The sequence below is a fragment of the Crocodylus siamensis genome, chromosome 12, assembly GCF_052110815.1.
Source record: "Crocodylus siamensis isolate JL-2025a chromosome 12, ASM5211081v1, whole genome shotgun sequence".
Classification (NCBI taxonomy): domain Eukaryota; kingdom Metazoa; phylum Chordata; order Crocodylia; family Crocodylidae; genus Crocodylus; species Crocodylus siamensis.
In genome coordinates, this window is record NC_143406.1 from 4,259,674 (window position 1) to 4,287,618 (window position 27,945).

The 27,945-nt window shown below is 44.7% G+C and overlaps 1 protein-coding gene across 1 annotated transcript; it reads left to right on the forward strand.

Annotated features, from left to right (window-relative positions):
* Positions 1 to 11: 11 nt before the first annotated feature.
* On the forward strand, positions 12 to 16,072 carry OTUD3 (OTU deubiquitinase 3). The gene is made up of 8 exons (XM_090023873.1): positions 12 to 307; positions 4,101 to 4,249; positions 4,971 to 5,083; positions 8,643 to 8,765; positions 9,465 to 9,590; positions 10,319 to 10,415; positions 11,181 to 11,368; positions 11,800 to 16,072. Exons 1-8 carry the CDS (start codon positions 12 to 14, stop codon positions 11,974 to 11,976), a joined length of 1,269 nt encoding a protein of 422 aa, XP_089879999.1. The 3' UTR covers positions 11,977 to 16,072.
* The last annotated feature ends 11,873 nt before the right edge of the window (positions 16,073 to 27,945 follow it).

The window sequence follows — 27,945 nt, forward strand, 5'->3', positions numbered from 1 at the left end:
GCGCCGGTCACATGATGCACACAGCGGGGGGGGGGGGGGGAGGCGCTGCGGCGCATGCGCAGTGCGACGGACGGGTCAGGGCCGGGGTTATGTCGCGCAAGCAGGCGGTGCGGGCCCGGCCGGGCGGCGGCAAGAAGGCGGAGATGGAGCGCAGGCGGGACGAGCGGACGGCGCGGCGGGCGTTGGCCAAGGAGCGCCGCAACCGGGCCCCCACCGAGGGCGGCGCGGCAGCGGCCCAGGAGTTCGTCAGCTTCACCAACCAGCTGCAGGCGCTGGGCCTACGGCTGCGCGAGGTGCCGGGCGACGGGTGAGCGCCGGTGCCCCTCCCCCCCGGAGGTATCCCTCCCGAAATGCCCCTCCCCCCACTAGGTAGCCTTCCCCCGTGCAGTGCCATGTCCTGGCCCCTTGCCCCCACCTCAGTGTTGCCAGTTGTACAATAATTATTGTATGCGTACAGTCATTTCAACCCTTGGAGAATGTACGATTGGTAATAGTAGAAGTGCTCAAAACCTACGATGTGGCGTATACAAAACCCAGGTCACTCTCGGAGAGCCTGACCTGACTTTGGGGTTTCCTGCCAGCACTGTGTGAGGATGGCAGGCCTCAAAATAAAGACATGCTTCAACTTGGAGAACCCAGTTCTCATCCGTTCACTGGTGTCTTACAGCGACTGATAGAAAGTACAGGCAATCCTCAAATTACGACATCTCGAGTTACGACGTCTATAAATGGACACCGTGTTTCAACTTTCTGACGTGTTTCGACTTTACAACGCTTGATCCGATGTGACGCCATGACAGAGAACAAGTTGCTGTCACCCATCTCCCTGGAGAACGTCTGTCCAAACTTCCTTGGACACATTATTTAAGAAAGCCGACAAGACTCCAGAAAAACCTGCAGCCGAGACTCCTGAGAAGACTCCAGCCGAGAACCCTTCAAAAAGTCCAGCAAAGTCACCTCAAAGAAGTCTTTCCAAATCAATATGATTGTTATTTACGCTATAAATACACTAATGTTACTCATCTATAATTGACTGAGTACAAAGTTCTTGGTTATTTTTGGTGAAAACGGGGTATCGGGCCTTGGTTCAGGAACCAATTTATAACATTGTTTCCTAGAGGAAGATGGGTTCCGAGTTACAGCGTTTCAACTTAAGACACCATTTTCAGGAACCAATTGTGTCGTAAATCCGAGGACTGCCTGTAAAGAAGAGGACTTATTTACATATTTTTTCCGTGTAGGTTTCAACAAATGGAATAATTTTGAGCTTCAAATATGATAATTTCATATTTAAGACCTGGCAACCCATCACAGCCTCCCTGTGCTGCCCAGCAGTGTGTGCATCCCCACTGCAGGTGTGGGCCAGGGTGCAGCCTGCCTCTGCCCCTCCTGGGTACCCCGAGTGCAGTGCCAGCCCAGTGTTGCCAGGTCTTAAATATTAAATTATCATATTGGGAGCTCAAAAATGATTGTCTTTGCTGAAAAACTATTGTAACTTAAAAAAAATGGAAATAAGTCTGCAAATAAGTTGTTGTTTTCTTTACTTTCTATTGGTTGCTGTAAGATACCAGTGAGTGAGTGAGAAGTGGGTCATCAAAGCTGAGGCATTTCTTTATTTTGATGCCAGCTGTCCTAAGAAAGTGTGGCAGCAAACCCCCAAGTCAATTCAGACTCTCTGAGAGTGACTTGCGTTTTGCATATGCTATATGAATGAGCTACCTCAAATTATCATACTTTTTGAACACTTTTACTATTATGGATCGTACAGGGGTTGAAATTATCATACAAATACGGTAATTATCATCCACCTGGCAACACTGTGCCAGACCTGCCTCCTTCCTGCTTCTGTGCCCAGTGCCTCTGCAGTGCACCTGCCCTGCCTGTAGCACATGCTGTGTCTTGACTCGTGCTCCCCCTTCTCTTTCTGCATCCCTGCTGCTCCCCAGAAACATGCATGAAAGTTGAGGGAAGGATTTGCTGCCCCTCAAACCATGTTTAAAAAGACACCCCCCTGCTTGCAGTTGAACAGGATGGAGGCAGAAGGGAGCCTGGGGCTTCAGGGAGTGCAGTCCTATCTCTGCCAGATGCCAAAGTGAACACACCTCACAGGAAACCTTGTGAGGGGTGACACATCCTGGATTTTCAGTGCTGATGTAATTGTGTCCCAGGCTGTGGTTTTAAACAGCCTGTGAACAGTTAGCATGTGAAGTTATGTCCCAAGGTTGCCTGAATGCAGTAAGACCAAATGTGTTCATTGTGATGTGTGAATTAGACTAAATTGGGAAGGAATCTAACAAAGTAAGGAAGAGAAGAGCGGATTAGCTAGGCTAGTTTGACATTAGGCAGAAGGCAGGGCAGTGTGGCACCTCTCTGGATGGCTGTCAAGCCACACTGCCCTGCCTTTGAAGTAAGGAAGACTGTAGCAGACTCGGTATTTCACTTCTGTTTCTGGTATGTAAAATATGAAGAGCCTTTGAATGCACTGGTTCATTTGATCCAGTATGGGTATCCCTAGGTTGACTTTGAAGAGGTTATTAGTGGGCCATACTTTGTTCCCTCCAATTATACTACAACATGATGCCATTGCAGGGTAAATTGAAAGGTGAGGTGAATCTGTGTAGCAGTGTGAAGGTGAACGTGCTAGTTTCAGTAGTACTTGGTAAATAGAGCTCTCTGTGTCGATGGAGTCAGAAAATCACTTGTCCGTTGGTGAGCAGGAAGCTTTTCCTCTGTGAGCGTAAGACGTGTGGGACCTACAGCATGAGCTATAGCAATGTGAGCAATAGTCATACAAAGTGAAGCACTGGTAAGTTTAGTTTTGCTATTCAGAGCTAGGCTGGCAAGTGAGGAGCTGGCAAGAATGGTTCTGGTTTCAGTCTGAGGTTGCAAGTTGCTAAGCTGATTTAAAAGCAGGAAGAGACTAAATAAGTCCATGCATAGTGGAGGGCAGGGGAGCAGAGACCCCTCCGGAGTTATCAGAAACTCTGGACTAGAGGTGGAAAGTATGTTCCTTCTTCCTTCCAAAAGATACTTGGGGGAGATGCCAGAAGATGCCTGGGAGGAGAAACAGCCTTCAGTTCTGCCAGACTTACTGTCTAGAGACAAATATAGAAGAGGGGACCTCTGAACAGGGTCCTAGAACAGCACAGCTTTGCGAATCGGAGTCGTATTTTCTGTTCCAGCAGCTGGAGTAGAGGCTGTGATGGGTGCCCTCACCCTCCTGTTTTGTGTTGGCCTCTGGCTGTCACGTGTCTGTCTGGCTTTTAGTATCTGGTGTGTTCCCACCCATTATACTTGCTTTTTGCATTTTGAATAATACTGAATACGTAGAAGGATATGAAATATTCTAACTTTTGTAACACATACTAGAGCTAATACTACAGCTACCATTTTTATTTAAGACCAAATGATGTCTATAGACTGAATTGAGTTGAGAAAGTTCATATTTTTTTAAAAGAGGAGTGAATCATTTAGTCCCCTTGAATGTTCTAGAGAGATTGTCACAGTAATTACTTGCTTAAGGTGGGGCAGGTTGAGTGACCTAATTCCTAGAAGAGATTAAGTCATATTAGAGAATTTCTGATCCATCCTAAGCAAAATTCCAGCTGTGAGCACCCTAGTCCCTCCCTGAAGCACTAATCAAACTGCTGACCTGGAAGAGTAGGAGATGGGGCCTATGAAGGGAGTTAGAAGAATGGCATTAACAAGCTTTTGATGATGATCATTTAGGCTCTCACTCATTGTTGCACCCTTGTTTTACTGGCATTTCCAACAGGGTGGTGTCCAAATCCCATTCACTTTGGGGTGGTTTTCTGGCCCCGTACAAGGGAGTGTGGTGTGCGCAGATTTGCTTTTTGTCTGCCCAGAGTTTTCTATTTTAGCAACAGAAATGCAGTTTTTACTGCTGCTTGCAATTCAGTAGAGAGGCTTTGCATTGAGTGGAAACAAACTCATTCCCGTATTGCTACAGGTCTGAGGTGCAGGGAAGATTACACTGTAGTGTTTCTGTTGGTAAATTGAGGATGCCGGTATTAATCTGGTACTTCTCCTAGTGTTAAATACACTTGAAACAGGCTAACTGGAAATCTTCTCTTTTGTAGCAATTGTTTGTTTCGAGCACTTGGTGACCAGCTGGAGGGACATTCCCGGAACCACCTCAAACACCGCCAGGAAACAGTGGATTACATGATAAAACAGCGGGAAGATTTTGAACCTTTTGTGGAAGATGACGTTCCCTTTGAGAAGCACGGTACAGTTCTGGTGGGATACTAATAGAAGAGGCTATTTTTGTGGCCCAAACCTATATTAAGAGTCTCTCTTCATTCTTTAAATGTCATTTGGTTATATCATGCCAGTTTTCTCTACCAACAAATTTCAGGGGAATAATGGGATGCTAGAGAGGTGAGCATTTGCCTGACCTTGGAGTATATTCAAATTGAGGTTAAGTGTGGAGAAGCAAAAAGCTGGGATAGTTGAATGAAGCCTAAGTAAGTTCAGTGCCTAGCTCCCAAGTGGGCATTGACTGCCGAACTCCCTTGGGTTCCTCTGAAATTTTCATCCTAAAATTATCGGCTTTAGTGTGGTATCAAAATTGAAAGGTTGATATTGGTTGCATTGAATAATGCTAACCATGGATAAAAGAAAAACAGCCCTACATAGACTTGCTATGAGAGCCTGTAGAAACCACTGAGTAACGTGGGAAACTGTTTGGAAGATGGAGAGAAGACTGCTGTGTACTCAGACCAACAGCTGAGCTGATGACCATGCATGGTTTTAGGGGAAGCTGTTCTGCTAGAGATGGTGATCCAAGACCACTTAATCTTTTATCTTGGCCACTTTCTAATAGGTAATGGCATGCTTGCTGGTAGGGCTTGCTTTCTGTTGTTGCTCAGGTTGTGGTTTTCAGGTGTGTTTGCAGGTGGCAGCCAAGTGCCTAACCCCTTCTATATCTGTTCTCATCTTTTCCCTAGTCTCCAATTTGGCAAAGCCTGGCACTTTTGCTGGCAATGATGCTATTGTGGCATTTGCAAGGAATAATCAGATGAATGTAGTTATTCATCAGCTCAATGCTCCACTGTGGCAGGTAAGAATCAAAGCTAAGCTTTCCTAATTTGGCCTTGCTTTTTGCTGGGTAGTCTAGATAGTGTTAAAATTTACTGTTGTTTAATTCAAGGCAAGGATTTATGCGGGTGATACCTTTTGTTGGACTGACTGCATGTTGGGAGGTTTATAGACAAGTTTTTGGGTACCAAGCTGATATTTAATGTATTTTTAAAAGGGAATCCTGAATCTTAGATTTTAGTCTTGGCATAATTGTGAATGACTTCAGCATCCCACTCTTCCTTAATTATGTAAATGAGGTAAAGAACTTTAATTGGGGCAAAAACAAAGTTTAAAGTATGAAATGTGAATATGCTGGAGCAGATCCTTCTCCCTCAAGCTGACACAACTTCCTTAAAGTTGATTTATACCACTAAGTGTGAGATCTATGCATACTGGTAGCTGCTTTCAGATTAGACTGAGGTAAGTCTGGTGGAGGCTTTCAGCGCTGTTGAGTTTTAAGTGGGATTGTTACAACAATGTAGAGAATGATGGGGATCTTGTTTGTGAAGCTTAATTAGTTCTTTATCAATTTCAGGAGAAAAAGCTAATTTCTAACCGTCTGGGCAGTGAAATTTACTGAAAGTGCCTTCCAACAGGGCTAGTAAAGGCAAAAATGCAAACTGATTTTAAGATGCAGTTTGATCAGTTTGAGACATAAAGAATATCATGGTCTGTGGTAGCTTAGGACTGCATTTGGTGGCCTAGCAGGTCCCTACCATTTGTGTGTTCCTACTGGAAAAGCAGTCACTTAGAAAGTTTTCTCTGTGTGTTCAGAGGTGCAGCAAGTGAGCAGGCTACTTCAGTCCAGGATGGTTCATCTGTTATGTCTCATTGGTTATAAAGACGTTGCCTCACTTCACAGCCAGCACAATGAATGGCATAGTTTTTGGTTTGACATCTATGTAGACATCAAAGAAGAAACATGTTGAAGGTCTTAATGATGTGTTAGCACAGGGGTGGGCAAAATTCACCCTGGGGGCCAGATGTGGCCCGCCAGGCCATTCTATCAGGCCCATGCGGCCCCTAAAAAATTTAGAAAATTAACATTAGTCTGCGCTGGGCTGTCTGTCATGCAACCCTTGATGGCTTGCTGAAACTCAGTAAGCGGCCCTGTGCCCAAAATAATTGCCTGTCCCTGCCTTAGCATACTCTAGTATGCTATTGCATAGACTTCAGAACCATAAAAGAACCAGGTTAACTGTCCCTCATGCTAAAGAAAAGCTCTGTTCCATGTTAAATTTGACAATTGTGAAAACAAGTCAGTGGGAGTAATGTTCAACTTCTTGACCCCACAGAGCATACAGAGGTAACTGCTCTGCCGGAATTCATAGAAATCTTACTTGCATTATTGTTTTGAACTGGATATTCAAGTTAATGTGCTCTTATCTGTACTTTGTGTGTCACCTCAGTAACCTACAGCTGTTTCCCTTGCCCACTGACCTTTTCAGTGCCATAATTACAGGGCTTATGAGAGCCCAAGTTTTGCATGCCTGAATGCAATGTTGGTGAAAGGGATTAAGTTAATAACCCTAGTGATGGAAGTCCCTAATCACAAAGCATATAAATCAAGGTAGGGGGAACACAGTCCACTCGCATCCATCATTCTGCCCCAACCTTCCTCCATAGGGGCTGCCTTTACAGATATGCACTTTCCTTGTCCTGCTTGAGTCCTTAGTGTTATAAGAATTACCCTTAAATGCAAAGCAACCAGGTGGAAAAAAAAATCTGAGTCGAGTAAGAGTTTGAGGCTTTTAACTCAGCTTAATACTTAATGCATTTGTCATCTGATCCAAAGCTTATTAACATCAGTGAGTTCTGCCTATTGCTTTCCTTGGGTTTTGGATCAGCTTTCTTGGTTTACTTTAAAAAAAGAAAGGCTTCTTGAGTTGCCTGTTGTACCCGTGGAGTTAAAGGGTTTGCTTTGTTTCCATCAGTGCTTTGGTCATTTTCCTTTGCTAATGAGAGCAAAATAAATCAGTCCATTTCCACATGAAAACTAGCATCTTAATACCTCCTTGCTGGGTAAAACTGTGATGTGGTTGCTTTCTGCACATAGTTGCATGTTCCCTGCAGCAAACCTCTGATTTACGGCTCGTGTAAGTTACTGGAGAGCTCACATGGAGGCCTTGCTAAATTAGAATTAGCGCCACAAAGAAGGAAATCAAGGAAAATGGCAAAATCTGCTTTTGGAACTGCATGCCTGTGCTCCTATAATGGCAACCACCTGTCAGGCTGATGAAGTATAAAAACTTAATCATGTTCCCATCCAACATACTGACTTCCATAAACATGAAAGGAGAGTTAAATAGAAGTTGTTGACTTGAAACTTGAAGGTGAACAAGTTTAAAAAATTTAAATAAATGGAAAGAACCTGTATTTGAGATCTCAAATGATTAGCAGGACAAATGTGTACACAAGAGTGGATATAGTTTAAAGGTGAGTGGTAAATATCTTTAGCTATAAAGACCTGGGTTCAAAGAGCTGAAAGGATTGGGAAACTGCAGAGCCTTAAACCACACAAGAACCTTAAATCATTCTTTGTGTTGCTTTGGGTGATGGGAGTCATCTGTAACTCAGGCCTCCATTCTCCAAACTCCAAGTTGACAGGTGAGTAAGACAGGTTTACAAAGACTCAGTTATGAAAACATCAGTTTAATTCTCTATATTTCATTGCAAGAGTGGAGACATTAAGCAATGTTTTATATGAATGTGTAAGTAATTTCATTTATCCAGACACCCCGATAAAGGAGTTATCCTAACATTTTGTTCCATCAGTAAATACAGATGACTCTTTGGGTAGACAATTGCTAAACTTTGAACTGACGTAGTAGATGAACATTGGGCTGTAAACAGTCCTCTGAAATTCAGTTACCTGACTTCCACAATTGACGTTTGTCTGGGTTTGCAAATCTACAGTTAACTCCAGAAAATGTCATCTCTTGTTGCAGATTTTATGAATGCCATCCTGTCAAGCCTGTGAAAGATTTTTTTAAAGCAATTCTTGTCCAAAATAGTGAGGTCTTAGCTGGCCACTCTTAACTAAATACTGCCTAACTGTATTTTACCATTTTTAAGGAAAAATGTCTTTTAAAAGGAATAGGAACTTTATTGTGATACTTTCTCTTTTCATTAAAAATTTAGGGAGGTTGCCAGGGAACTAAAGCACTCTTTGTGAGAAATTTTAGAAGATTAAAAGTGTTGCAAGTGGTTTTAATGGAAATTTAAAATAAGTTTCCTGGCCAGTGTTACTTAAAGATTAAATCTACCAGCACTACACTTCTAAAGTTGGAAGAATTGAGCGTTGATTTTGCTTCCCAGCACCACAGTTTGTATATTATGGGTGATACTATTTTTGGTATGTTTGGGGGATTTGTTAACATCACCTAATTTAACAGTGCTCATTAGCCACCTGAGAAGCTTCTCAGGGCAATGTTTGCATTGTTCTTATGCACTACTGGAAAGATCAAACGCTCTTCAGAATATGGAGCTAAAGTTGGTGCAACTTCTGTTCTCATTGAAAATATTTCTATCTTCTTTAGATCAGAGGCACAGATGAAAGCAATGTGAGGGAGCTTCACATTGCCTATCGGCATGGAGAACACTATGATAGCGTACGGAGAATCAATGACAACTCTGAAGCTCCAGCAAATCTTCAAACAGAGGTTGGTGGTGACAGAATGACCTGTGAAGTCAGCTGTGGAATTTGAAGATGTGGGCATGTGATTCTTCTCACCGGTGTCTTGTTTTTAGCACTGGTAAAGAGAGAATCTCTCTCCAGAATTACAGTTTTACAGCTAAAGAGTTATTGTTGTCCACCCTAGCAGCCTGTTTCAACAGCATTCTTAGTTTACTGGACTGTGATCCAAGATTTGCTGAATTCTAATCCTGCTTCTGATTTGAGAGGATGGCCAAGTATCTCTGAGTAAGCCCCATGTCAGCCTACTGTGTGTGCACACCTGTATACATTGAAAATCAAGAGGGGGTCAATACAGGTAACAGTCTTACACAAAAGCCTGTTCTACCTGTCATTATGAAGGGTTAGACTGAGCTGTGCAAGAATCAGTTTGCATGTAATTGCACAGTGTGCAATGATGTTAATAGTTTCAGAGAATCTAACTATTGCGTATGTTTGTGATCCTGTAGTATTAATAAGAGTTATGGGAAACAGTGTAAAGAACAGTAAAAAAATTATTCGGTTTCAAAGACCTATATTGGAAAAAGGCTGAGATTATAATAGCTAAGGTCACTTTGCTGCTGGCACTAGTTTCCTTTTGTCCATCTTAAAATGACTGTGTTTTCCTATGCTCTGGGGTCTTGTCTTGACCCGTGCCAATCCATGTGCATCTTGCTTGTTATTGTAGATGCTTTGTAAAAACGAAACAAATAAAAAGGAGAAAATTGAGCCAAAGAAGGATGAATCTGAAGAGGAGGTGGAGGATGAAGTAGAGGATGCTATTCAAAAAGTTCGCAATGCAACTGGGTGTTCGGTCAGTATTTAGTATTTTGTGAGTAATATGCAAAATAGAGAGCACCCATTGTTACGTGAAGATTGACTTGAGAATGGTTCACTGGCTGATGCTCTTGAGCAGCTTTACTGCCACAGCCACAGATCTGGATATACTTGCTAATACAGGTAGGCTAATTACAGGCGAAGCATGGCCCTTGTATTTGTGACTAGTAATTTTGTTTCTTTATTTATGTGTTGACTTTGCCATTTCCTAGAGGAGCCAGGTTTTCAAATATTGCTGAGCTCCATTTTGTGAACCTGGGGCCCTTGTCAGAGGTCTCTGAAAGACACCCAAAATCACTAGGTAGTTTGACAAACCTGGGCCATTGTTACTAAATGGCTGTATTTAGCAGCTGCACTGCTCCTGCTAATAATGCCTTCAAGCTGACTGAGAACAGGGCCCATTGTATTTAGTCCTGTACAGATACAGGTCAGGGACTATCTGTTATTCTAAAGGGCTGTATATGTGCAGGCTTGACCTGGCTCACTGTACTGGTCTGCCATGATCTTTGGGTTTCCATGTCTCGGTGTAGCTCAGACTTATTGCTGTTGTCTCCCATCTCACAGCAAAAAAAAAATCTACAGGGATTCCAGAAACAAAACTAACTTCTAGTCAGAATGGTGTAGCTAACTGTACAAGTGTCCTCACTAACAGTGGTTCAGAATCTTTCCAATACATGTGCATCTTTCTCTCTCTCTTGTGGATAGGATCTTCATTTAATAAGTCAGATTCTAGAAGTGGAGAACTACGATATTGATTCTGCAATATTTGCCATTCTCCAAGTGAATGAAGTGAAAAGAATCAGTAAGTAAGCAGATCTGTTACCTTTATCCTTTTGAAAAATGCCCCATAGACCACATTAGAGACATTCCTTAAACACGAGACTCATATAGCAGAACACATTTTTCTCTTGGCTGTCTTAATAGTGTGTGTAAGCCATGGCTCAGAAGGATAACCTCTTATAGGATGAGGGTGAACTTCCACTTCCAGTTATTTTTTGGTGACTCTGCTGACGCTTTCAGTATGATGACAGTTGTGAAGCTGGTTTTAGCGACTCTGCTATGAACTGGAGTAAAACAAACAATTATTTTCACAAAAAAACACTTAACACATGTTACTGCAACCAATCTGGGATGGATTTGTGGTGATAGTACAGAGTTTAAAGAGTTCAAGTTACCAATCCCTTGAGCCATTCAGCCCCTGAAATAAATGGATTTCCAATGCTTATTCACTCATCTCCCCACTGAACCTAATCCATCCTGAGCCTGCTGTTGGGATGCTGGTCTCTCTTCTGCCACCTGTCACTCTTCGTATCTTTTTCACAAAACTATTACAAAGACATTTGGATAGAAATCAGGTTGAAACTACGAAGAGGAAAAAAGACCCGTTGTGTGCAGGGTCCTTCTTTTTACTTTGCAGTGGGTTGTGCTTCATGGATGGGTTACTGACGTTTTTACAAAGAAACCCTACATATAATCATGGCTGACGGCCTACGATAAATCTGGTAACACTTTGGCATGATCCACTCTTGCTTAGAGCATCTCTGACCGAAATCTCTTGTATCGGTAGATGCAGAGGAGCAGTGTGGTTCCCAGGCCAAAGGTCAGAAGCCGCGTAGCTCAGCCCTGTGGGAGGAGAATGGGAGTGGCAGTAGAATCTTTGGAAATCAGGGTTTACCTCCAGGTGGAACAGAAAACAACAAGGCACAGGTTAGACCTGTTGAAGAGACTCGAGCCAGCAAAAACCATTTCCCAAAGGTATGGAAAGTGTATGGAAGAGTGTGGAGGTGGGGTGGGAAATGGGGGTGAGAGGTCACAGATCCCTTTGGGGTGAGTGGAGTACCAGTATATGGGGGAAGCCCTGGCTGAATTTCATCTCTCAAACATTACTTAAAGTATTGCTGCAAGAAAGCAAGTTCCTGAATTTATTGCTAAGTAATGGGCATGTTAGAATAACATGGCCTTTTTTCCCCCCAAAGGGGTAGATTTTATTTCTTTTTTCCCTCAAAGAGATAGATTTTATTTCTACGTAAAGGGCTTGGATCACAAGTTTTGAGACCACGGCATTGTACCAGTGGTTCTTTAGTATCAGCTTGTTTGCCTGTCTCTGATAAAGGAAGACAGTACTTTCCCTGGTGAGCATGGCATGTAGGTCCTTTGAACTGTATTTATTGTTCGACTCTTTGCAGGTATCTAATAAACAAAGGAAGGAGCTGCAGCGGCTGGAGAAGAAGAGGCGACAAGAAGAAAGGCACCGTCAGAAAGCCTCGACTAACAAGAGTAACAATGCAAATAACAACCGGAATGAGACAGACTCAAACACGCAGGTCACTCTAGTGAAGGCCCTTGCAGCTGTGAATATTTGACTGTGACCGTGTTTAGGCCTCCTTGCAAATGGGAAACAGAATTGAGGAGGAAGAGTACTGACACTTGAGAGAAGGCCATACTTTTCAAAACAAACTTGTGGGCATCCACTCAAAGTTTCTGCGTGATAAGTCTTTTTTGGCTTTCTGCAGCTGCAGGAAGAGCATCTTGGGGACATTAGAGAACATTTGCCAGTGAGTGAGGGATGGTCAAAGCTTAGTGAAGTGAAAATGTGGAGGTGGTTCAGTGAACGTTGAGCCATCTCCTTATATACCTGACATGAGATTTGCTTTCAAGCGTGGAAGAATACTTGTTTTAAGTTACTGTAAAGGGAAGTGTTAACTGTTTTCAGCTGAGGAATACACTTTCCCATTTTCTCTCTCTCTCTTTCTCTTTAAAGTGACTGGAACAAACTTTTGGAATCCTTTCCGAAACCGAAACTATCAGCCAAACACTATAGCAAAATATGTAAGATTTGTCATCCCTTATGCCCCACACCATAACTGAATGGCAAGTTGTAGTTTGGATAGAGCTGCTCTTGCTTTTGTTCCACTAAGCCATTTGCTAAATGCTGCTGACTGTTTTAGAGGTGATTTGTACCTGGAGGTGAATTGGGCTGGCTGGATCTGTGATATTTTTGGCACCAAGTGAGTGTAGAAGAAATCTGTGGGCACCCTGATCTGCTAGCAATGAAGCCCCTCTTCTCTGACAATATTACTTGCATAAAATGAGGGGGAGACTAGTGTACTCTTTGACTGCAGAGTTGATTTACCCAATCTAGTATAGTCTAATGAGGTAGTACTCGATGCAGCAGACATGAGATTTCTATTAAGTGCTAACAAAAATGTGCTGGTGTTTAGACATCTGGAATTTCATCCTCTGCCTCATGCATTGAGGGCTGGAGTCCAAATAGGGAACTTGACTGTCTTCAGTCTCCAAATTAAATTCTTTTAGCCAATGGCTCAGAAGTCCTGGGGACAAGCTTCCAAGTAGCACTGATTGCTGGGAAATTTGCCCAATTCACTCCTCATAAATCAAGCTTTTTCCAGCATAGGATTTTGTAGCTTAAATTCCTCTTAGATAAGATCACCAAACACCATGAAGTATAATTGATCACTAGAGTCTGATCTTGTGGTATTTTCCTCTATATGAGTGGGAGTTTGGCCTAAAGTAAAGGTTGTGGGATTTGGTCCATGATACATGATGGCTTATAGTATCAAACATCAATCAAGTTCCTGGACTTGCATGAAGAACTAAGTTAAAAAAAAAAAAAGAGAGAGACTGAGAGAGGAGACACCCTATTACTCAAAGTAAAGCTTAATGAAAACTTCCATGTGAGGGAGGATTCTTTTAAGGTGAACATATGTGCCTTGAAAAGCCCATATCAGTACTGGAATGTGTGTGGACTTAATACTTTAAAAATGACCCTTTTGACTGAACTGCCAAGACCTGAGTTAGCAGTTCTTGGTTTCCTCTGCTACTGTGTAGCATTTGAAACAATCAAAGAAATGGACCTGGCCTATAAGTATGAGCAATATTGAATAGGGCTGGAGAAAAACAAAATAGCCCTGTGGGCTTGGAAGCTAAAATGTCTTTGGGTTCCTCTCTAAAGAGCTGGCAGTAGTGTATACAATAGCAAACAGCCCAGCTGCTCAGAGATGCATCTGACATGTCAAAAAGTCCATTATTTTCAAATCAGTCTTAAATGCTAGTGCCAGCCATCATAAAAATTTCCTTTGGCAAGAAACCTATGACCAGTATTTGTTAGCTGTAAACAATATGAATAGGCTCTGAATTCACAGTACCATTGAAGTATAACAAGGTTTGTACAAAGCTTTTGAGGGGTTATAGCGGGAAATTTGGTCTCCTGAGTGGATCTGTTCTCATGGATACTGATTTTGGGAGTAGAGGAAAAGGCATTAAAATATGTGGGGAACAAAACCTCTTTGGACTTGGTCCATCTTGGATGGTGCACTTTTAAAACTGAAAACATGGATAATAGGTGGTCCTATAATTCTAGCTGAATGGACCAGTTGTTGCATAAAGAGAGGGTGCTATGTTTAGGACTCTGGGGCTTTGCTATTTACTGACCCGTCCAAAGATTAGAAGTCATTGTTTACTTGTCTACAGGCTTCACAAACTCCAGAAGTGGTTGTGAATATCCATCAGCATTGTGCCTGGATGTACTACTTTCCTATCCTAATGCCTAGTGAGTTGGATGCTCAGAGGTTGGGGACAGCTTGTAGTTAAGTGGATGTTACCAGTGTTGTGACATTGACATAAATACAATGAAGAAAATAGCTTAGCAAGATGCTACTTCCAGTTGCATAGTAGGGGATAGTACCAGTTAGTTTTGTGCCACCCTGTTTTCATATTGAGATGGGAGACTGGTCCTGTAAATGACTAGATAAATAATATAGGCCTAAGCAACAGTGCTAGTTTGCTTGTTGGCCAGTTAGGCATTGGATGTTCGGGCATCTTCTATGAATCGCATTGCTTTTCTTGAGCCAAAGCTGATAAAAGGATTACCTGTTCCACCAGCTTGGGGTGGGGTGAGGTGGGGGGGTTGTGGAGATAATTGTGCTCAAAGGAGATATATTCACTGGGTGACAAAGTTCCTATCATAAACACACAAGTTGCCTTCACAACCAATTCTGCAAAGCCGAGCTCTTTTCTGGAAGTTACTGCCTTCTGTGTAGTGGTGTCAGGTCTTTGCTAGAGGTGGAGAGAGAATCACACCCTTGTTTGCTTATTTAGGGTATCTGAAACTGAATATGCAATTGAAAGTGCTCTAATCTGACGTGTAAATGGATTAAACGAGCTCTTATTGTACTGGGCTGATATTCCTGTTAGAGTAGCCACATTCGCTTCTTGAGTCCATGCCAAGGAAAATAGCCTTGCCCTGTGTGAGAGACCCAAAGCTTTGTGCTGGCTGTGGTTCAGGCTCCTGGTCTGCCTGACCTTTCTGATTTGTATCTTTTTGGGGGGGATCCCTGTGCATAGTTTCTCTGGGAACTCCTTTTCATGAATGGAAATTTGGGATGATAAACTATGTTCTTTTATTATGGTGCTTGAGTTTCAGTTCCCAGGTAGGCACTAGATACCACCTCCATCCTGAATAGCCTGCTACTTGGGTGTCTTCGGGTTTGTCAAGGTGGCTACCTTTGTATAAAATGCAATAAGACTTGATATTAGCTGGGGGCTAGATAGTTCAAGATTTCGTGATGACATACGGAGACTTTCAGTTCTCAGGCTTTGAATACAGGGCCAGTTTTATCAAGCAGGTGGCTCTTTAGTGGCAGACTGGAAGGAGTAGGTTTGGAAGCCTGCTAGGCAGGTAAGGTTGCTGCTGGCACTTGAAAGCTGGAGGCTGAGTCATTATCCTTGGACCCTGATGTTCTCCTTCCCAAACTATCAGAAGCTCATACTATTTGTTTATGCTATTCCTGTTTTTATGTACAGAAACGCTTCAGTGGTAGAGGTCTGCATAACTCCCTGCATCAGTGGAGCTGCTGCCTAACTTTGCCAGTTGAGAATCTGTCCCGTTTTCTCCAGTGCAACACCCATCTAAATAGAAAATATCTCTGAAGCGAAGAGTTCATTCAAAGTAAAGCACCTTGGTCACATTCTGACAAGTTAGGGGAGTTGCACAGATGCAACTAAGCTCTTCAGGGTTTGCTGTGTGAAGGAAGGTGCTCCCCCTATTTCTTGCACTGCCTATTCTTGTGTTTCTGACAATACCGTAATTCTCTGCAGAGGACTGCCCATTCATCTGTTGACTTCTCAACAGCCTTATCTTATATACAGTGCCTGACTATCAGAAATTTCATGTGATCTACAATGTTTGCATCCATAGCAGTGTTTCAGATGCATCTCATTTTCCCCTTGGATAAGCTGAATGACAATTTTTCTCTTCCTTCCCAGCTCAGAGCACTCTGCAGGGATCATGCCTCAATCATCAAACCAAATGCCAAATACCTGTTTTGTTTTTTAAATACTTAGTGCAATAGAAGCTGCAAAGATGTGTCATTTGAATTGAGAAGAGAGTTTTGTATGTTGGATGGACTATAGATTAAAGATTAAACTTTGATTATTTTACTAAGAGACTTGGCTCATTCATTTTGTTGATTTGAGTGATGTGTGTGTGTTGGTGACTGCAACCTGAATCTCTCACCATTATTAACATCCCTATTGCAGCTCCCAGTTCCCTCACAGTCTTCACTGTCTCAGAGCAACACTCCTGTGATGTTAGGGAAATGCTAGATTCCCTGTTTTAGATATGAAGGGACTGAGGCCTGAAGAGATGAAGACCCAGATTTAGGGGCAGAACTTGGGCACCTAAGCCCTAAATTTAGGGACTGTAGTTGGATCTCCCGCTCAGTTGCTGCCTAACATTGGAGGCATTTGAAATCTTTGTAAATGCCTAGTTGTTCAACATCTGAAGTTCCTCAGCTGCCTAAACTTCTGCCGCTCAGCGTGTCCAGCAATGTTTCAGACTTAACAGCAGCTCAGTGCCTGTTTAAAGGTTGCGGGTTCAATCTCTGTAAACTAGTAGTTCATCCTGCTATCTTGCCTGAGTGGACCAACTCTGATAAGCAATCTCAGGGCATGTTTATTAGGTCAGGCTCTCTGCGAAATAAAGGGGCACTGTAAGTGGAGGTGACAATACTCCTTTTTTCTCCAGTAGCTGAAACACCACTACAGAACGTGGGAATTTTGGGTTTAATTCTCTTGTATGCCTGAGGGAGAGAACAAGAATAAGCATGCATGAGTCAGGTTGCAGTTTAAGGTGCTCATGTGGTGTTTCCATCCCAGAGCCAAGGACTGTAGTTCCTTGCTCCCAGGTGAATACCTCTAAGCAGTATTAGAAATGGAAAGCTTAGTCTAAGTCTATCCCCACCATGCAGTTGGTCCAATAAAAAGTAACATGCACAAAAATCCTTGCCTCTTAACACTAATCCCTTTTCAAACTGTTCTGTATGGGAAATGACAAGCCTTGTAAATGAATCCCAGTGTTTTTTCTGTAGTTGCCCCTAGGACAGCCCTACCTCTCCCAACAAGCTGTTGAACACAAAGGAAATGGAGAAATATGTCTCTCGCCTGTTGTCCTTTTGAGTCGCATGTTTACACATACTTTTTATTGGCCCTTTTGAACCAAATGAGAGAGTGTCATAGATGAGGGAGTCTACCAATGTTGTTTTGCATCAAAGTTCATATCCTGTATTGGCCATGTCAACAGTAATGTCATGCTCAAAGGAGGAAGGGCCCCCAAAAGCTTATCCAACAGCTCTCCGAACTATGCAAAAAGCGTTACCCCTCATGGCTCAAAAAAATAAAAATCATGAGGCTTAATATATCTTTTTGGTTCTTGGCATTTTGCCCTCCTGTTTGTTGTTAGGAAGGCACTCAAATCATGTATGCAATGTTTTTTAATGTTGGAACCAAGGTAGAAAATAATTATCTTTTTAACTGCAAGAGCTGGAGCTTAAGAACACTACTGCCAGATCTGGCAACACTACTTACATATATGCTTTATCTGCTTATAAAGTTGGGGGGACTCGGGCATGTGCTTAAGTACAGTTTTTATAGGGGCATCAACATGGCTCATTTGGCTTGCTTTGATTTGCACTGTTTAACTCAGTTGCTGTGCTATTACCTGAAGTGAGAGGACTGGAGTCTTGCCTCACTTAAGAAAGAACATAAGAATTGTCATTTCCTGGGTCAGACTCAGACCAGAGGTTCATCTTGCCCAGTATCCTATCTCACAACAGCAGAAAGTGGGTGCTGGAAGAGAGAGTGAAGTGCATATAACCAGGGTTTTTTTCACTGTTCTTCTCATTTGGAGCCTCCAGCATTTAAGGTTTAGGAAGTTCTGACTCGGAGGCTGCTTTCCTAACTCCCGTGCTCGGTAGGTACTGCTGAGGTCCTTTTCCTCTGCTTGTCAAACACTAGAGGGCAGTTCAGGATTACTCTGCTCTAGCAACAGCATTGTCTGTTTTCCCCCTCCTGAATAAAATTGTTTTGCAGCCCTGGCTAAGAGGAGACCTAAGTAATGATGAGATAACCAGAGGAGTCTCTGTCTCTAAATTACAACAGGAAGGGAAAACCCTTCATTGGTGCTAGCCGGGTCATTTTGAATAATTGCTAATGGGATTGTTTCGAAGAGTTAGTAAATGTTGCATTCAGCCAAGAGGAAGGATTGGTTTGCAGCCCTTCTTTTCGCTACTTAAAGGGAATGCGCAGTCCCATTACCACTACCATGAAATGGAAAGTGCCTACATTTCAGCCAGAGTGTAGCTTCACAGTCATTGATTTAAAATAGAGATGAGCGAAGCCACCTCTGCTCCATGTGAACGGGGCTCTGCTAAATGGTCTTGCTAGTGCAAAGCATCCCTACAGCATGTTTTAGTGCCCCACAGGCAGCTTTGCAGCACTTGCCATCCTGTTCTAGCACCCATGGGCTGCTCACCTCTGAGATGCTCACGAGGCAACTTGGCCTCAGCAGACGCAGAGCCAGAGCCAGGGATTTTGGCATCCTGGGAAACGCTACCAACCACTGTCCTCCTTGCCTGGGGAGTGCTGCTCAGTGTAAATCGGAGTGAGCCAGGGGCCTGTGCCTCCGTGCTGCTGCTGCTTTGTATGAGATTTTAGGATTACAACATACATAGATTAATATCTAAATCTGATAACCATTTGACTGCTTCAGGGGTAGCTGCATGGATTGATGATCAACCTGCTGCAGAAATACTTCATCAACGACCCTATAATCACCCAGGCAGGATTTGACCTACCAAGATAGATTTGGTGCTCCCTGAATCGCATCCGGATGCTTCATGGAAAATATGGACACCTACTCCCTAAATGGAGAGTCCGAGTTGTGATTGCGGTGTGATTTTTTTCAGGCGGTGCAACACATTGTGAACGATTGCACGATTAGATCATTTAATGGTGACTTGATGATCTTTGTCGGACTTGATGATCTGCTCAGGTCCCTTCCAACCCTTCCAACTATGAATCCATGCCTCCATGCTGCTGCTTAATGACTGGCAGCAAATCCAAGTCCTCCCACCCGCCTCCGTGGCCCCAGTGCCATCGCTTCCAAAAATTGTCTTTTCTATTGCTGCTTTTCTACAATCTGCTCTGTGCTTTGCCCTGTGGAAGGGGCAAAGTAACCACTTCTCCCATGTGTGTGTCTTCTGTTCATATTTCCCCAAAGTGCTGGTTCTTTGACCAGTCCTGTATGAAAAACTGCTCCTCTTTTACCTTTCAGAGATCAAAGGAATTCATGTGGCCATGGAGAACCTGCCAAGTCTTGTCAAACGCTGCTTTTTCCGAGGTGGTTTTACACCAGCCATGCTCACGGCTTCTGCTAACCCAAATGATGTCAGCCTCTCAGGAGCTCTCTCAAACACTTGCAGAGGGGTCGCTGCTGTTCATCCTGATCCGTGTAACACTGAGATTGCATCACATCCATGAGGTGAAAACAGGTTTATTATTCAGAAGGGATTAACTTGCCAGTGTTTTGAGGCATGAGTACAAAGGCCCAGTGTCTTCTAAGCCTATACTTATTATTGACATCCCTGTAGTGCTTAGACACTTGGCTGTGCTCTGCTTCCTGTGCAAACAGAGCAGAAGACAATCTCTGCCCTGCAGAGTTCACAGTCTGAACAGACAGGCACCAGAAGCAGTGCTTGGAGCTCTTCAGTCCCAGTTTTGTGCCCTTTCACCACTGGATTAATCCTTCTGTCCTGTCTGACATAGTGGAGAGTTTAGATCCCCTTTCATTAAGCTGTAAGCACACCCAAAACTTTGTGTAACTATTGACATTGTGGAAAGTCAATATAAAATGCTGCTAAGTCCAAGTAGTAGCATTTTAGAGGCACTTGACACCAAAGGGACCTCCAGTGTTGTCAAGCCTAGTTTTCTGTTACCACAGGCAACTATGCCACATCATAACTTCCTTATATATTTACCAAGCTCCATTTCATCTAGGTGCACCATGCTTATAAGACCCTGCAGATGATTCCCTGTCTCACCCAAGATTTAGCAGGCCTTGGACTTGAGGGGACTTCCTGGGTCACTGAGTCCAATCACCTGCTCCTGCAGGCAGCAACACTGTGTAGTCCCCCCCTCATATACTGCTTGAGCTCTGTCTTACCTGTTTTGCTCCACTACTACCATTTAAAGGCAGTTCCAGAACTGTACTCTTCTGATAGATAGAAACCATCTTATTTCCAGCCTAAATGTATTTGTGGGCAGTTTATTCCCATTTTCTCTCGTGCCAACATTGTCCTTTAGTGTCTGCAGCTCCACATGGCCTATCTCCCAAACTCTGTTAACTACAGCCTGATCTATAACATGCTGACTTGCTGCTAATAAAGGGCTGCAATACTGCTGTTTTGTTAGATTATTAAGCAACTAGCCAACAGCATCTTCACAATGTGCCTTAGCAGTTTGTGTTGACGTTCAGCATTGTGAACTTAGGAGGTGAGACTTTGTATTCAAATTGGCAATGCAACTCTTCCGTAAGTCTATATGCAGAGGTTACACAAACAAGAGGGGAGGGATTAGGTTAGCCATGCAATCACCTGGTTACTAAAGGACTCTCCCAGGCTTCATGCTATGTTGTGTTCCCACTAGATTTATATTCCTAGTTTTGCTTGCCTTGTTCTCATCAGATAAGCATTACTAATAGCAGTTTGTGCATATGACACTGGGGAGATGGGGAGCAGAGTGCCAGTTATGATTTCTGGTCTGATTCTGTGCCTTTTAAAGTCAGGTGGAGCTTTGACATTGATTGCAGTAGGTTCACGGCATTTGCAAGCATCATGCTTTTAAAAGTGGTGTAGCTCAGTCAGGTTAGCGTCAGAACAGGAAACTGGGTGAGACAACTTGTGGGATAGGTCTACGTACCACTTGTGAGTTCGGGCTGATATGAAGTTGTTATAGTGAAATGATTGTGAAAGTGTTGGGTCGTATACTGCCCCTGTGGATGTGGCATTAATTCTTTGCTATGAGGACTGCTTCACCAGCTGTTTGCTAAGCCGTAGTGGTTGCCTTGTGAACACTGTACCGAGTGTGCTGAACTGGGAGCAGCTAGTTCTTTCAACTTCTCTGCAGGAGGTGGAGAGCAGAAAATCCTCTACCAGTAGGGCTCTGGCTTACCTCCAGGACCAGCCAAGGTCAGAGCAAGCTGTCTTGAAGAGAAGCAAGCGACTCTGGCTTATTAGATTTGAGAGTTATCGTTGCTTTACCATCTTAACTTAAGGACCCTTAAATATCACCTTCCAAGTGACTAATCAATGCTGACTTGTTTTGAAAAGGCTCACTGTGTTGCGGCTAATGCATCCTGGTGGCACTGCTCCCTACAGTCTTGGGAGAGGGTGAGTCTGAAGTCATGTGGACCTCTTGGAGAGCTGAGGATAAGACACAGAGAGGTGAAGCTGGAGCACCCAGTTTTGGAAAAGAGTCTGGTCAGGCTAGGCCACAATACTATACAATAAAACCAGCCAATGCAAACATAATGGGCTAAAGTGTGTCCAGATGGGCATGAAGGGAGGTTCCCAACCATATTAAGCTAACTCAGCTGAGCTTATTGGATTTTACAGCCCTTTTCTCATGATGTAGGTGGAAAGATTCCTCCAGAACATAGTTAATCTCCTCAGCCCATTCTTATGCCCAATCATTGTACTTTGGGCTCAATCTGTCAAGATCAGTCAAGCTGTTTTCTTCAATTCACTTTGGATCAGAGCCCTGAAACAACCTGATAGTCCACTTCTGCATGGACTTTTCTCACTTTATAGTGGCAAACTCACAGACCTACCCACAGTTTCTATGAATAATCTTTCCCAGATGGTCTGAAACGAGAGTTGGCACGGAAAGCAAACCTCCTTTCAAACATACAACCAGACAGGTTGGATGTCTTCCCTTTGGGAAAGGGGGACACTTTGTTCAGTGAGAGAAAGGACAAAAGCTTGAAATCACATTAAAGTTCGTTTCCAATAATTCACCAGCAGTTAAGTGACAAGGTGTGGCACGTTCGTGTCCATTCAAAGGTTGCTTGTCAGCAACTGAAAGTTTTGTGGTTACTGTTTAGAAGCTGTTCTAATAGTAGGAACAGGTTATGCCTGTGGTTACAAGTTCAATACCCATTCAGGAAAGTCCAGCCCCCTTCACTGGGCTGTGGGTCAGAACAATTGAGGGGAAAGCCACTGGGGGTGGGTCTTAGCAGGAGAGAGTTTCTCCCTTGCATATAAAATCTGGGTAATGGTTATATTTTGTGTTGTAGGTCTTGGCAGCCTTTTGGAAACATGCTGCAGCAGTTTGGTCACACTCACAGATCATCTTCTCACAGCTTTTCCAGGCTGAAAAGTAAAACAGCAGGGAGTCAAGAGAGCAGTATAGGAGAGCCAAGAGGAAATAGAAAAAGATATGTCCAGTCTCTCCATAGGCTCCAGTGGATTATGGATCAACCCTGGCCTGGCAGTGGAACTGGTAGTTGATGAAAGTGGCCATGATGATCTCTTGGGGTGCCAACAGGAGGGATCACAACCCCACAGCTAGTCCCAGGGCTTCTGCAGGTGACTTTCTCTCTGCTACTGTTGAGAAGACTGGAGTGAGAGAGGTGCTCTTCTTTGCACTAGCTGAGACCCATGCAAGAGCTCAAACCAGCTAGGTCTCATACCTCCTCCCTGCAGAGAGGAGATTTTCACCCTGAGCACGCTATCCGAGCCAGTGTAAACATGGGCCTGTCATTTCGATTCTTTTTGCTGCCCTGGACTGCTGTGTATGCAGCACCGTCCAAATGGCCTAGGTGAGCCCTAGACAAAAGAAGCTGAGCATCAAGCCAGAGATCACTGTGCTGCACAGCAAGGTAGATCCCATGTGTTAATAAGCATTCCTGCTGGATGGCTTTAGAGTCATGCTAGAAGCATTTCCTGGAGCACCACCAAGGCAGTCTGTCCTGAGGTTTGGGGAAAATTCAGCTCAGTGCACTGAGCAAGCTTATGTCCTATTAAGTTTTTAAAACTACGTGTGCGTGGTGTGTGGTCCTTTATGTGGTCCCCTGGGATCCATTTCACCCTTTGGGAGTCTGGTTTCTCTTTAACCTTCAGCCTAAAATCACAGTCAGGGCTTGAGCTGCCAATGTCCTGTATCCAGCGCCATCTGGTTATTAACCAACGAGTTAATGTTTTCCAGCTTGCTGGCCCAAGAGATGCCTAAGAAAACCCCTCACGTGGTCTCTGTGGGTGGTGATGCCATTCAGTTAGTGAACTTAACTTCACACTCTTACTTACTGCAGGTGATGTCCTCCTTGATGGAATAAAAATAGATGTCCAGTTTTAAATTACAGCCAATCTTAGAGGCCTTTGTATAGCAGCAGTCATGGGCATGGCAGCACCTTATGTGAAAAAAGCTGGCATTAGTGTAGTGCTGAGTGGTGGCAGGGAGGATTATTACCATCTGCTATTCTTTTTCCCCTCTTCTACTTTCTGACTGAAATCAGAACCTCTCTGTGCTTGGAGCTGTACACGTAGGATCAGATCCTATTTCAACTATTAAATGCCTAAGCTAATCCTCTTCCACCTTCCTTGAGTCCCTGAAAACCATTAATTTATCAAGGTCACAAAAAGCAGCAAAGAGGAGAAGCAACCAACCTTCATTTGCTTTAGCAGTTGTACAGGAGCTTGAGTAGGATGAAAGGAGATTGCAGTTAGATACTTAAGTCCACGGAGGCACCTAAAAGGACTAGATTATGCCCCAGTGACCTTTCAGACCAGAGGACATCTTCCTCACTGAATAGTTGAGTGATTTCCAATCATGACTAGTAGTGAGACTGCAGTTCCTATACCGCATTACCTTTCTTGTTCTGCAGAACTATAGAAAAGGGAGAAATTAGATATGACTCCCAACCAGGGAGAAGAGCTTGACCAGGATTTCTTGGGTCAGCTCACAGAGGTAGTGAAGGCTAAGGATGTGGTAGTCATGGGGGACCTGAACTTCCCGGACATCTGCTGGGACAAGCAGTCAGCCAGGTCTGACCGCTCACGTAGGTCCCTAGCCCAAATGCAGGCCCTCCATCTAACCCAGGAGGTGCACAGCCCCACCAGGGGGGACTCCTTGTTGGACCTGGTGCTGGCCACGGGTGATGACCTGGTGAGGGGGCTGCGGGGGCTCGACCACCTGGGCGACAGCGATCATCGCCTGCTGGGATTCACCATCCAGCGCAAGGTGGCAAAGGCCTGCAGTAAGGCAGTGGCCCTAGATTTTAGGAGGGCAGACTTCAATGAGCTAAGGAGAATAGTTGGAGACGCGCTGAGGTCCCGGAGGGGAGGGGAGCCGGGTGTCCAAAGAGAGTGGTCGCTCCTTAAGGAGACAATCCTCCAAGCCCAAAGGAAGGTAATCCCAACGAGGATCAAAGGGAGCAGGAGAGCACACAAGCCTCCATGGCTCACCAAAAGCATCCGGGAACGTCTCCTTGCTAAAAAGGAGGCTTACACCCAATGGAAAGAAGGGGTCATCACCAGGGAGGACTATTCTGGAGTCGCTCAGGGATGTAGGGGGGCAGTCAGGAAGGCCAAGGCAGAGATGGGACTGGGACTGGCTTCCCAGATTAAGGACAATAAGAAGTCCTTTTTTAAATACATAGGGGGTAAAAAGAAGGTCCCGGGTAATGTGGGGCCCTTGCAGGACACGTTGGGAAGCTTGGTCGTCACACCAGACAGCAAAGCTAACATGTTTAACGATTTCTTTGCCTCCGTCTTCCTAAGTAGGGACCAGGACAGCCACCTCCCTGCTGGGCCCCCCTCGGACCCTGGGGCAGGCACACCTGGGCCACGGGTTAGCAAGGATTTAGTTAGGGAGCTTCTGGAGGGGCTGGACGTATTCAAGTCAGCCGGCCCGGACGATCTCCACCCTAGAGTTCTAAAGGAGCTGGCCGAGGTCATCGCAAGTCCCCTGGCATGACTTTACGAGCACTCATGGTGCTCTGGTGAGGTACCGGAGGACTGGAAGAGGGCCAACGTGGTCCCCATCTTCAAAAAAGGCAGGAAGGAGGACCCGGGAAACTATAGGCCGGTTAGTCTTACCTTGATCCTAGGCAAGCTGTTTGAGAAAATTATGCTGGCACACATCCAGGAGGGGCCAGCAGGGGACTGCATGCTTAGGGGCAACCAACACGGGTTCATCAGTGGCAGGTCCTGTCAGACCAACGTGGTGGCCTTTTACGATCAGATCACCAGATCATTAGACACGGGGGGAGCCCGTCTTCCTGGACTTCCGGAAGGCTTTCGACACTGTCTCTCACCCCGTTCTCATTAAGAAACTGGGGGGCTGTGGTGTAGACACCCACACAGTCCAATGGGTCGCCAACTGGCTGGAGGGCCGCGCCCAGAGGGTGGTAGTGGATGGGTCCTTCTCAGCCTGGAAGGACGTGGGCAGTGGGGTCCCCCAGGGCTCGGTCCTCGGGCCCGCACTGTTCAACATCTCAGTGATTTGGACGAGGGGGTAAAAAGCACCCTGTTCAAATTTGCTGATGACACTAAGATGTGGGGGGACGTGGGCACACTGGAAGGATGCAACAGGCTACAATCAGACCTAGACAGGTTACAAGGGTGGGCGGACGAGAACAGGATGGGTTTCAACACAGACAAGTGCAAGGTGATGCACCTGGGGAGGAACAGCCGGCACCACACCTACAGGTTGGGGAACTCCCCTCTTGTCAGCACGGAGGCGGAAAGGGATCTGGAGGTCATCATTGACTCCAAGATGAACATGGGCCGGCAGTGTGGGGATGCGTCAGGAAGGCCAACCGCACCTTGTCATGCATCCACAGATGCATCTCGAGCAGGGCCAGGGAGGTGATCCTCCCCCTCTATGTGACACTGGTCAGGCCGCAGCTGGAGTATTGTGTCCAGTTCTGGGCGCCGCACTTCAGGAGGGATGTGGGCAGCATGGAGAGGGTCCAGAGGAGGCCACTCGCATGGTCAGGGGGCAGCAGGGCAGGCCCTGTGAGGACAGGCTACAGGACCTGAACCTGTTCAGCCTCCACAAGAGAAGGCCGAGGGGGGATCTTGTGGCCTGTTATAAATTAGTCAGGGGGGACCAGCAGGCATTGGGGGAGTCCCTGTTCCCCCGAGCACCGCCAGGAGTGACCAGGAATAACGGTCACAAGCTGGCAGAGGGTAGGTTTAGGTTAGATATCAGGAGGCGCGACTTCACAGTCAGGGCGGCTAGGGTCTGGGACCAACTTCCAAGAGAAGTGGTGCTGGCTCCTACCCTGGGGGGCTTTAAGACGAGGCTAGACAATCCCCTTGCCGGGGTCGTTTGACCCCAGTACTCTTTCCTGCCATGGCAGAGGGTCGGACTAGATGATCTGCTCAGGTCCCTTCCGACCCTAGAAACTATGAAACTATGACTCACTATTCGATTTACAATCAGAGAGAACTTATGATTGATTTCCTGTTTCTGGATGTTAAGCTAATATTGAGTGGTTGATTAAATAGCCCAAGTGTTATGTGCATTCCTATGCATAGAATATACATTGCCTAACAATGGGGAATTAAATACCATGACTTCAAATGTGTTGATAGAGCAGCATTATAATTAGTCAGAGGTCATTAGAGTGTGAGTTATGGGTACCAGACTATTTTAAAAGAAACAGTGTAATGATGCTTTGTGAGCATCTGACAATTTTCATTTAAGAATTTCAAAGCTCCTTATGTCAGCATTAGCCTTATTTTACCCATGGAGAATTTATTGTAAAGAGATATTGTTTTTCAGTGGGAGATTCAGCTTTCTTGACTCCAGTTCTCTGCTCCAACCACTTGTCCAGGCTGCCTCTCCCAAGGGTTTTGCTCAGGGTTTGAGACAAGGATAGTGTGGGCTTTGACGAGCAGTGGTAGCAATTGTCCCTGCTTCCCAGTCAGTCTCATCTAGGGGTTGCTTGGTTCCTCCAAGGCCACTGTAGCATCCATAATGGAGATGAGAGAAAGGAGAATTTCCCAGTGCTTTTCCTATGAGGTCTGCAAACTGGATCAGGTTACTGCATGCAAGTGGGAGGACTGCGATCAGAGCCAGGGATTGGTAAGCAGTCTGGAAAGAACGCAGTCCTGCCTCTCTAATCAGGCTGGAGGCAGAGACCGAACAACCTACTGGTGCTCTAGTCATAGACCTCGCCCATACGCCCCCCCTGCCCTTGCCGTCTACAAGTCGAGTCCTGCTGCCGTCAGGTCAGGAGGGCATTGATGTGCTCCACATTTGATGTTCTCAGCATCATTAAGGGATTCAGTTAAAATAATGTTCTGACTTTATGATGCCAAAGGTGTCTGTGTCTATCTAGACCATTACACTGTGGTCTGTCTAGAGCCTTGGTTGGATGCAGTATATTCTCCAAATAGAATATAAATAAGAAAGATAAAGAGCCAGAGGGAGGCAAGGTAACTAAATGGAGGTCAGGTCACACAGCAGATAAGTCACAGAGCTCAGCTCTCCTGAGTCTCACCTGAGCGCTCTATCACAGCTGCCAGCAATTCATTATTTTTGAAATGATGGGATTTTCTAGGTAGCAGTAGGCTTTTATAGAAGAATCTGGAGAGTTAAAAACAAACTGCGGGCTCACGCGTTTCCTTGCAGCATAAGGAAAGTAAAGTAACGGCATATGGCCCCTTCATTTTGGTTGCTTCGTGTCTAGCAACAGACAGCTCTAACATGAAACCCCAGCACGCTAAGTGCATTAACCCTCCCTATTTTGCTTATTATATACACACACATTACAGCTTCACCTCCCCTTATTACATGCAAAAGGATATACAAATATTTACAAGTCTCAGACAAGCATGTTTATTATGTAGTGATACCTCTGGGGGTAATCTATTGCTCTTGCTTCAGGCAATTAAGCCTGGATTTTTAGCGGGATTGGTAGCTTAACTCCCACAGACATCCACCCCAGTGTGGGGTGAGTATAAATAAGG

Excerpts from the sequence above, each read along its gene's own strand:
- OTUD3 (XM_090023873.1), top strand. The coding sequence starts at position 12 with ATGATGCACACAGCGGGGGGGGGGGGGGGAGGCGCTGCGGCGCATGCG. Across the intron at positions 308-4,100 it reads CGCGAGGTGCCGGGCGACGG|CAATTGTTTGTTTCGAGCAC; the intron begins GTGAGCGCCGGT and ends TCTCTTTTGTAG. Across the intron at positions 11,369-11,799 it reads GCAAAAACCATTTCCCAAAG|GTATCTAATAAACAAAGGAA; the intron begins GTATGGAAAGTG and ends GACTCTTTGCAG.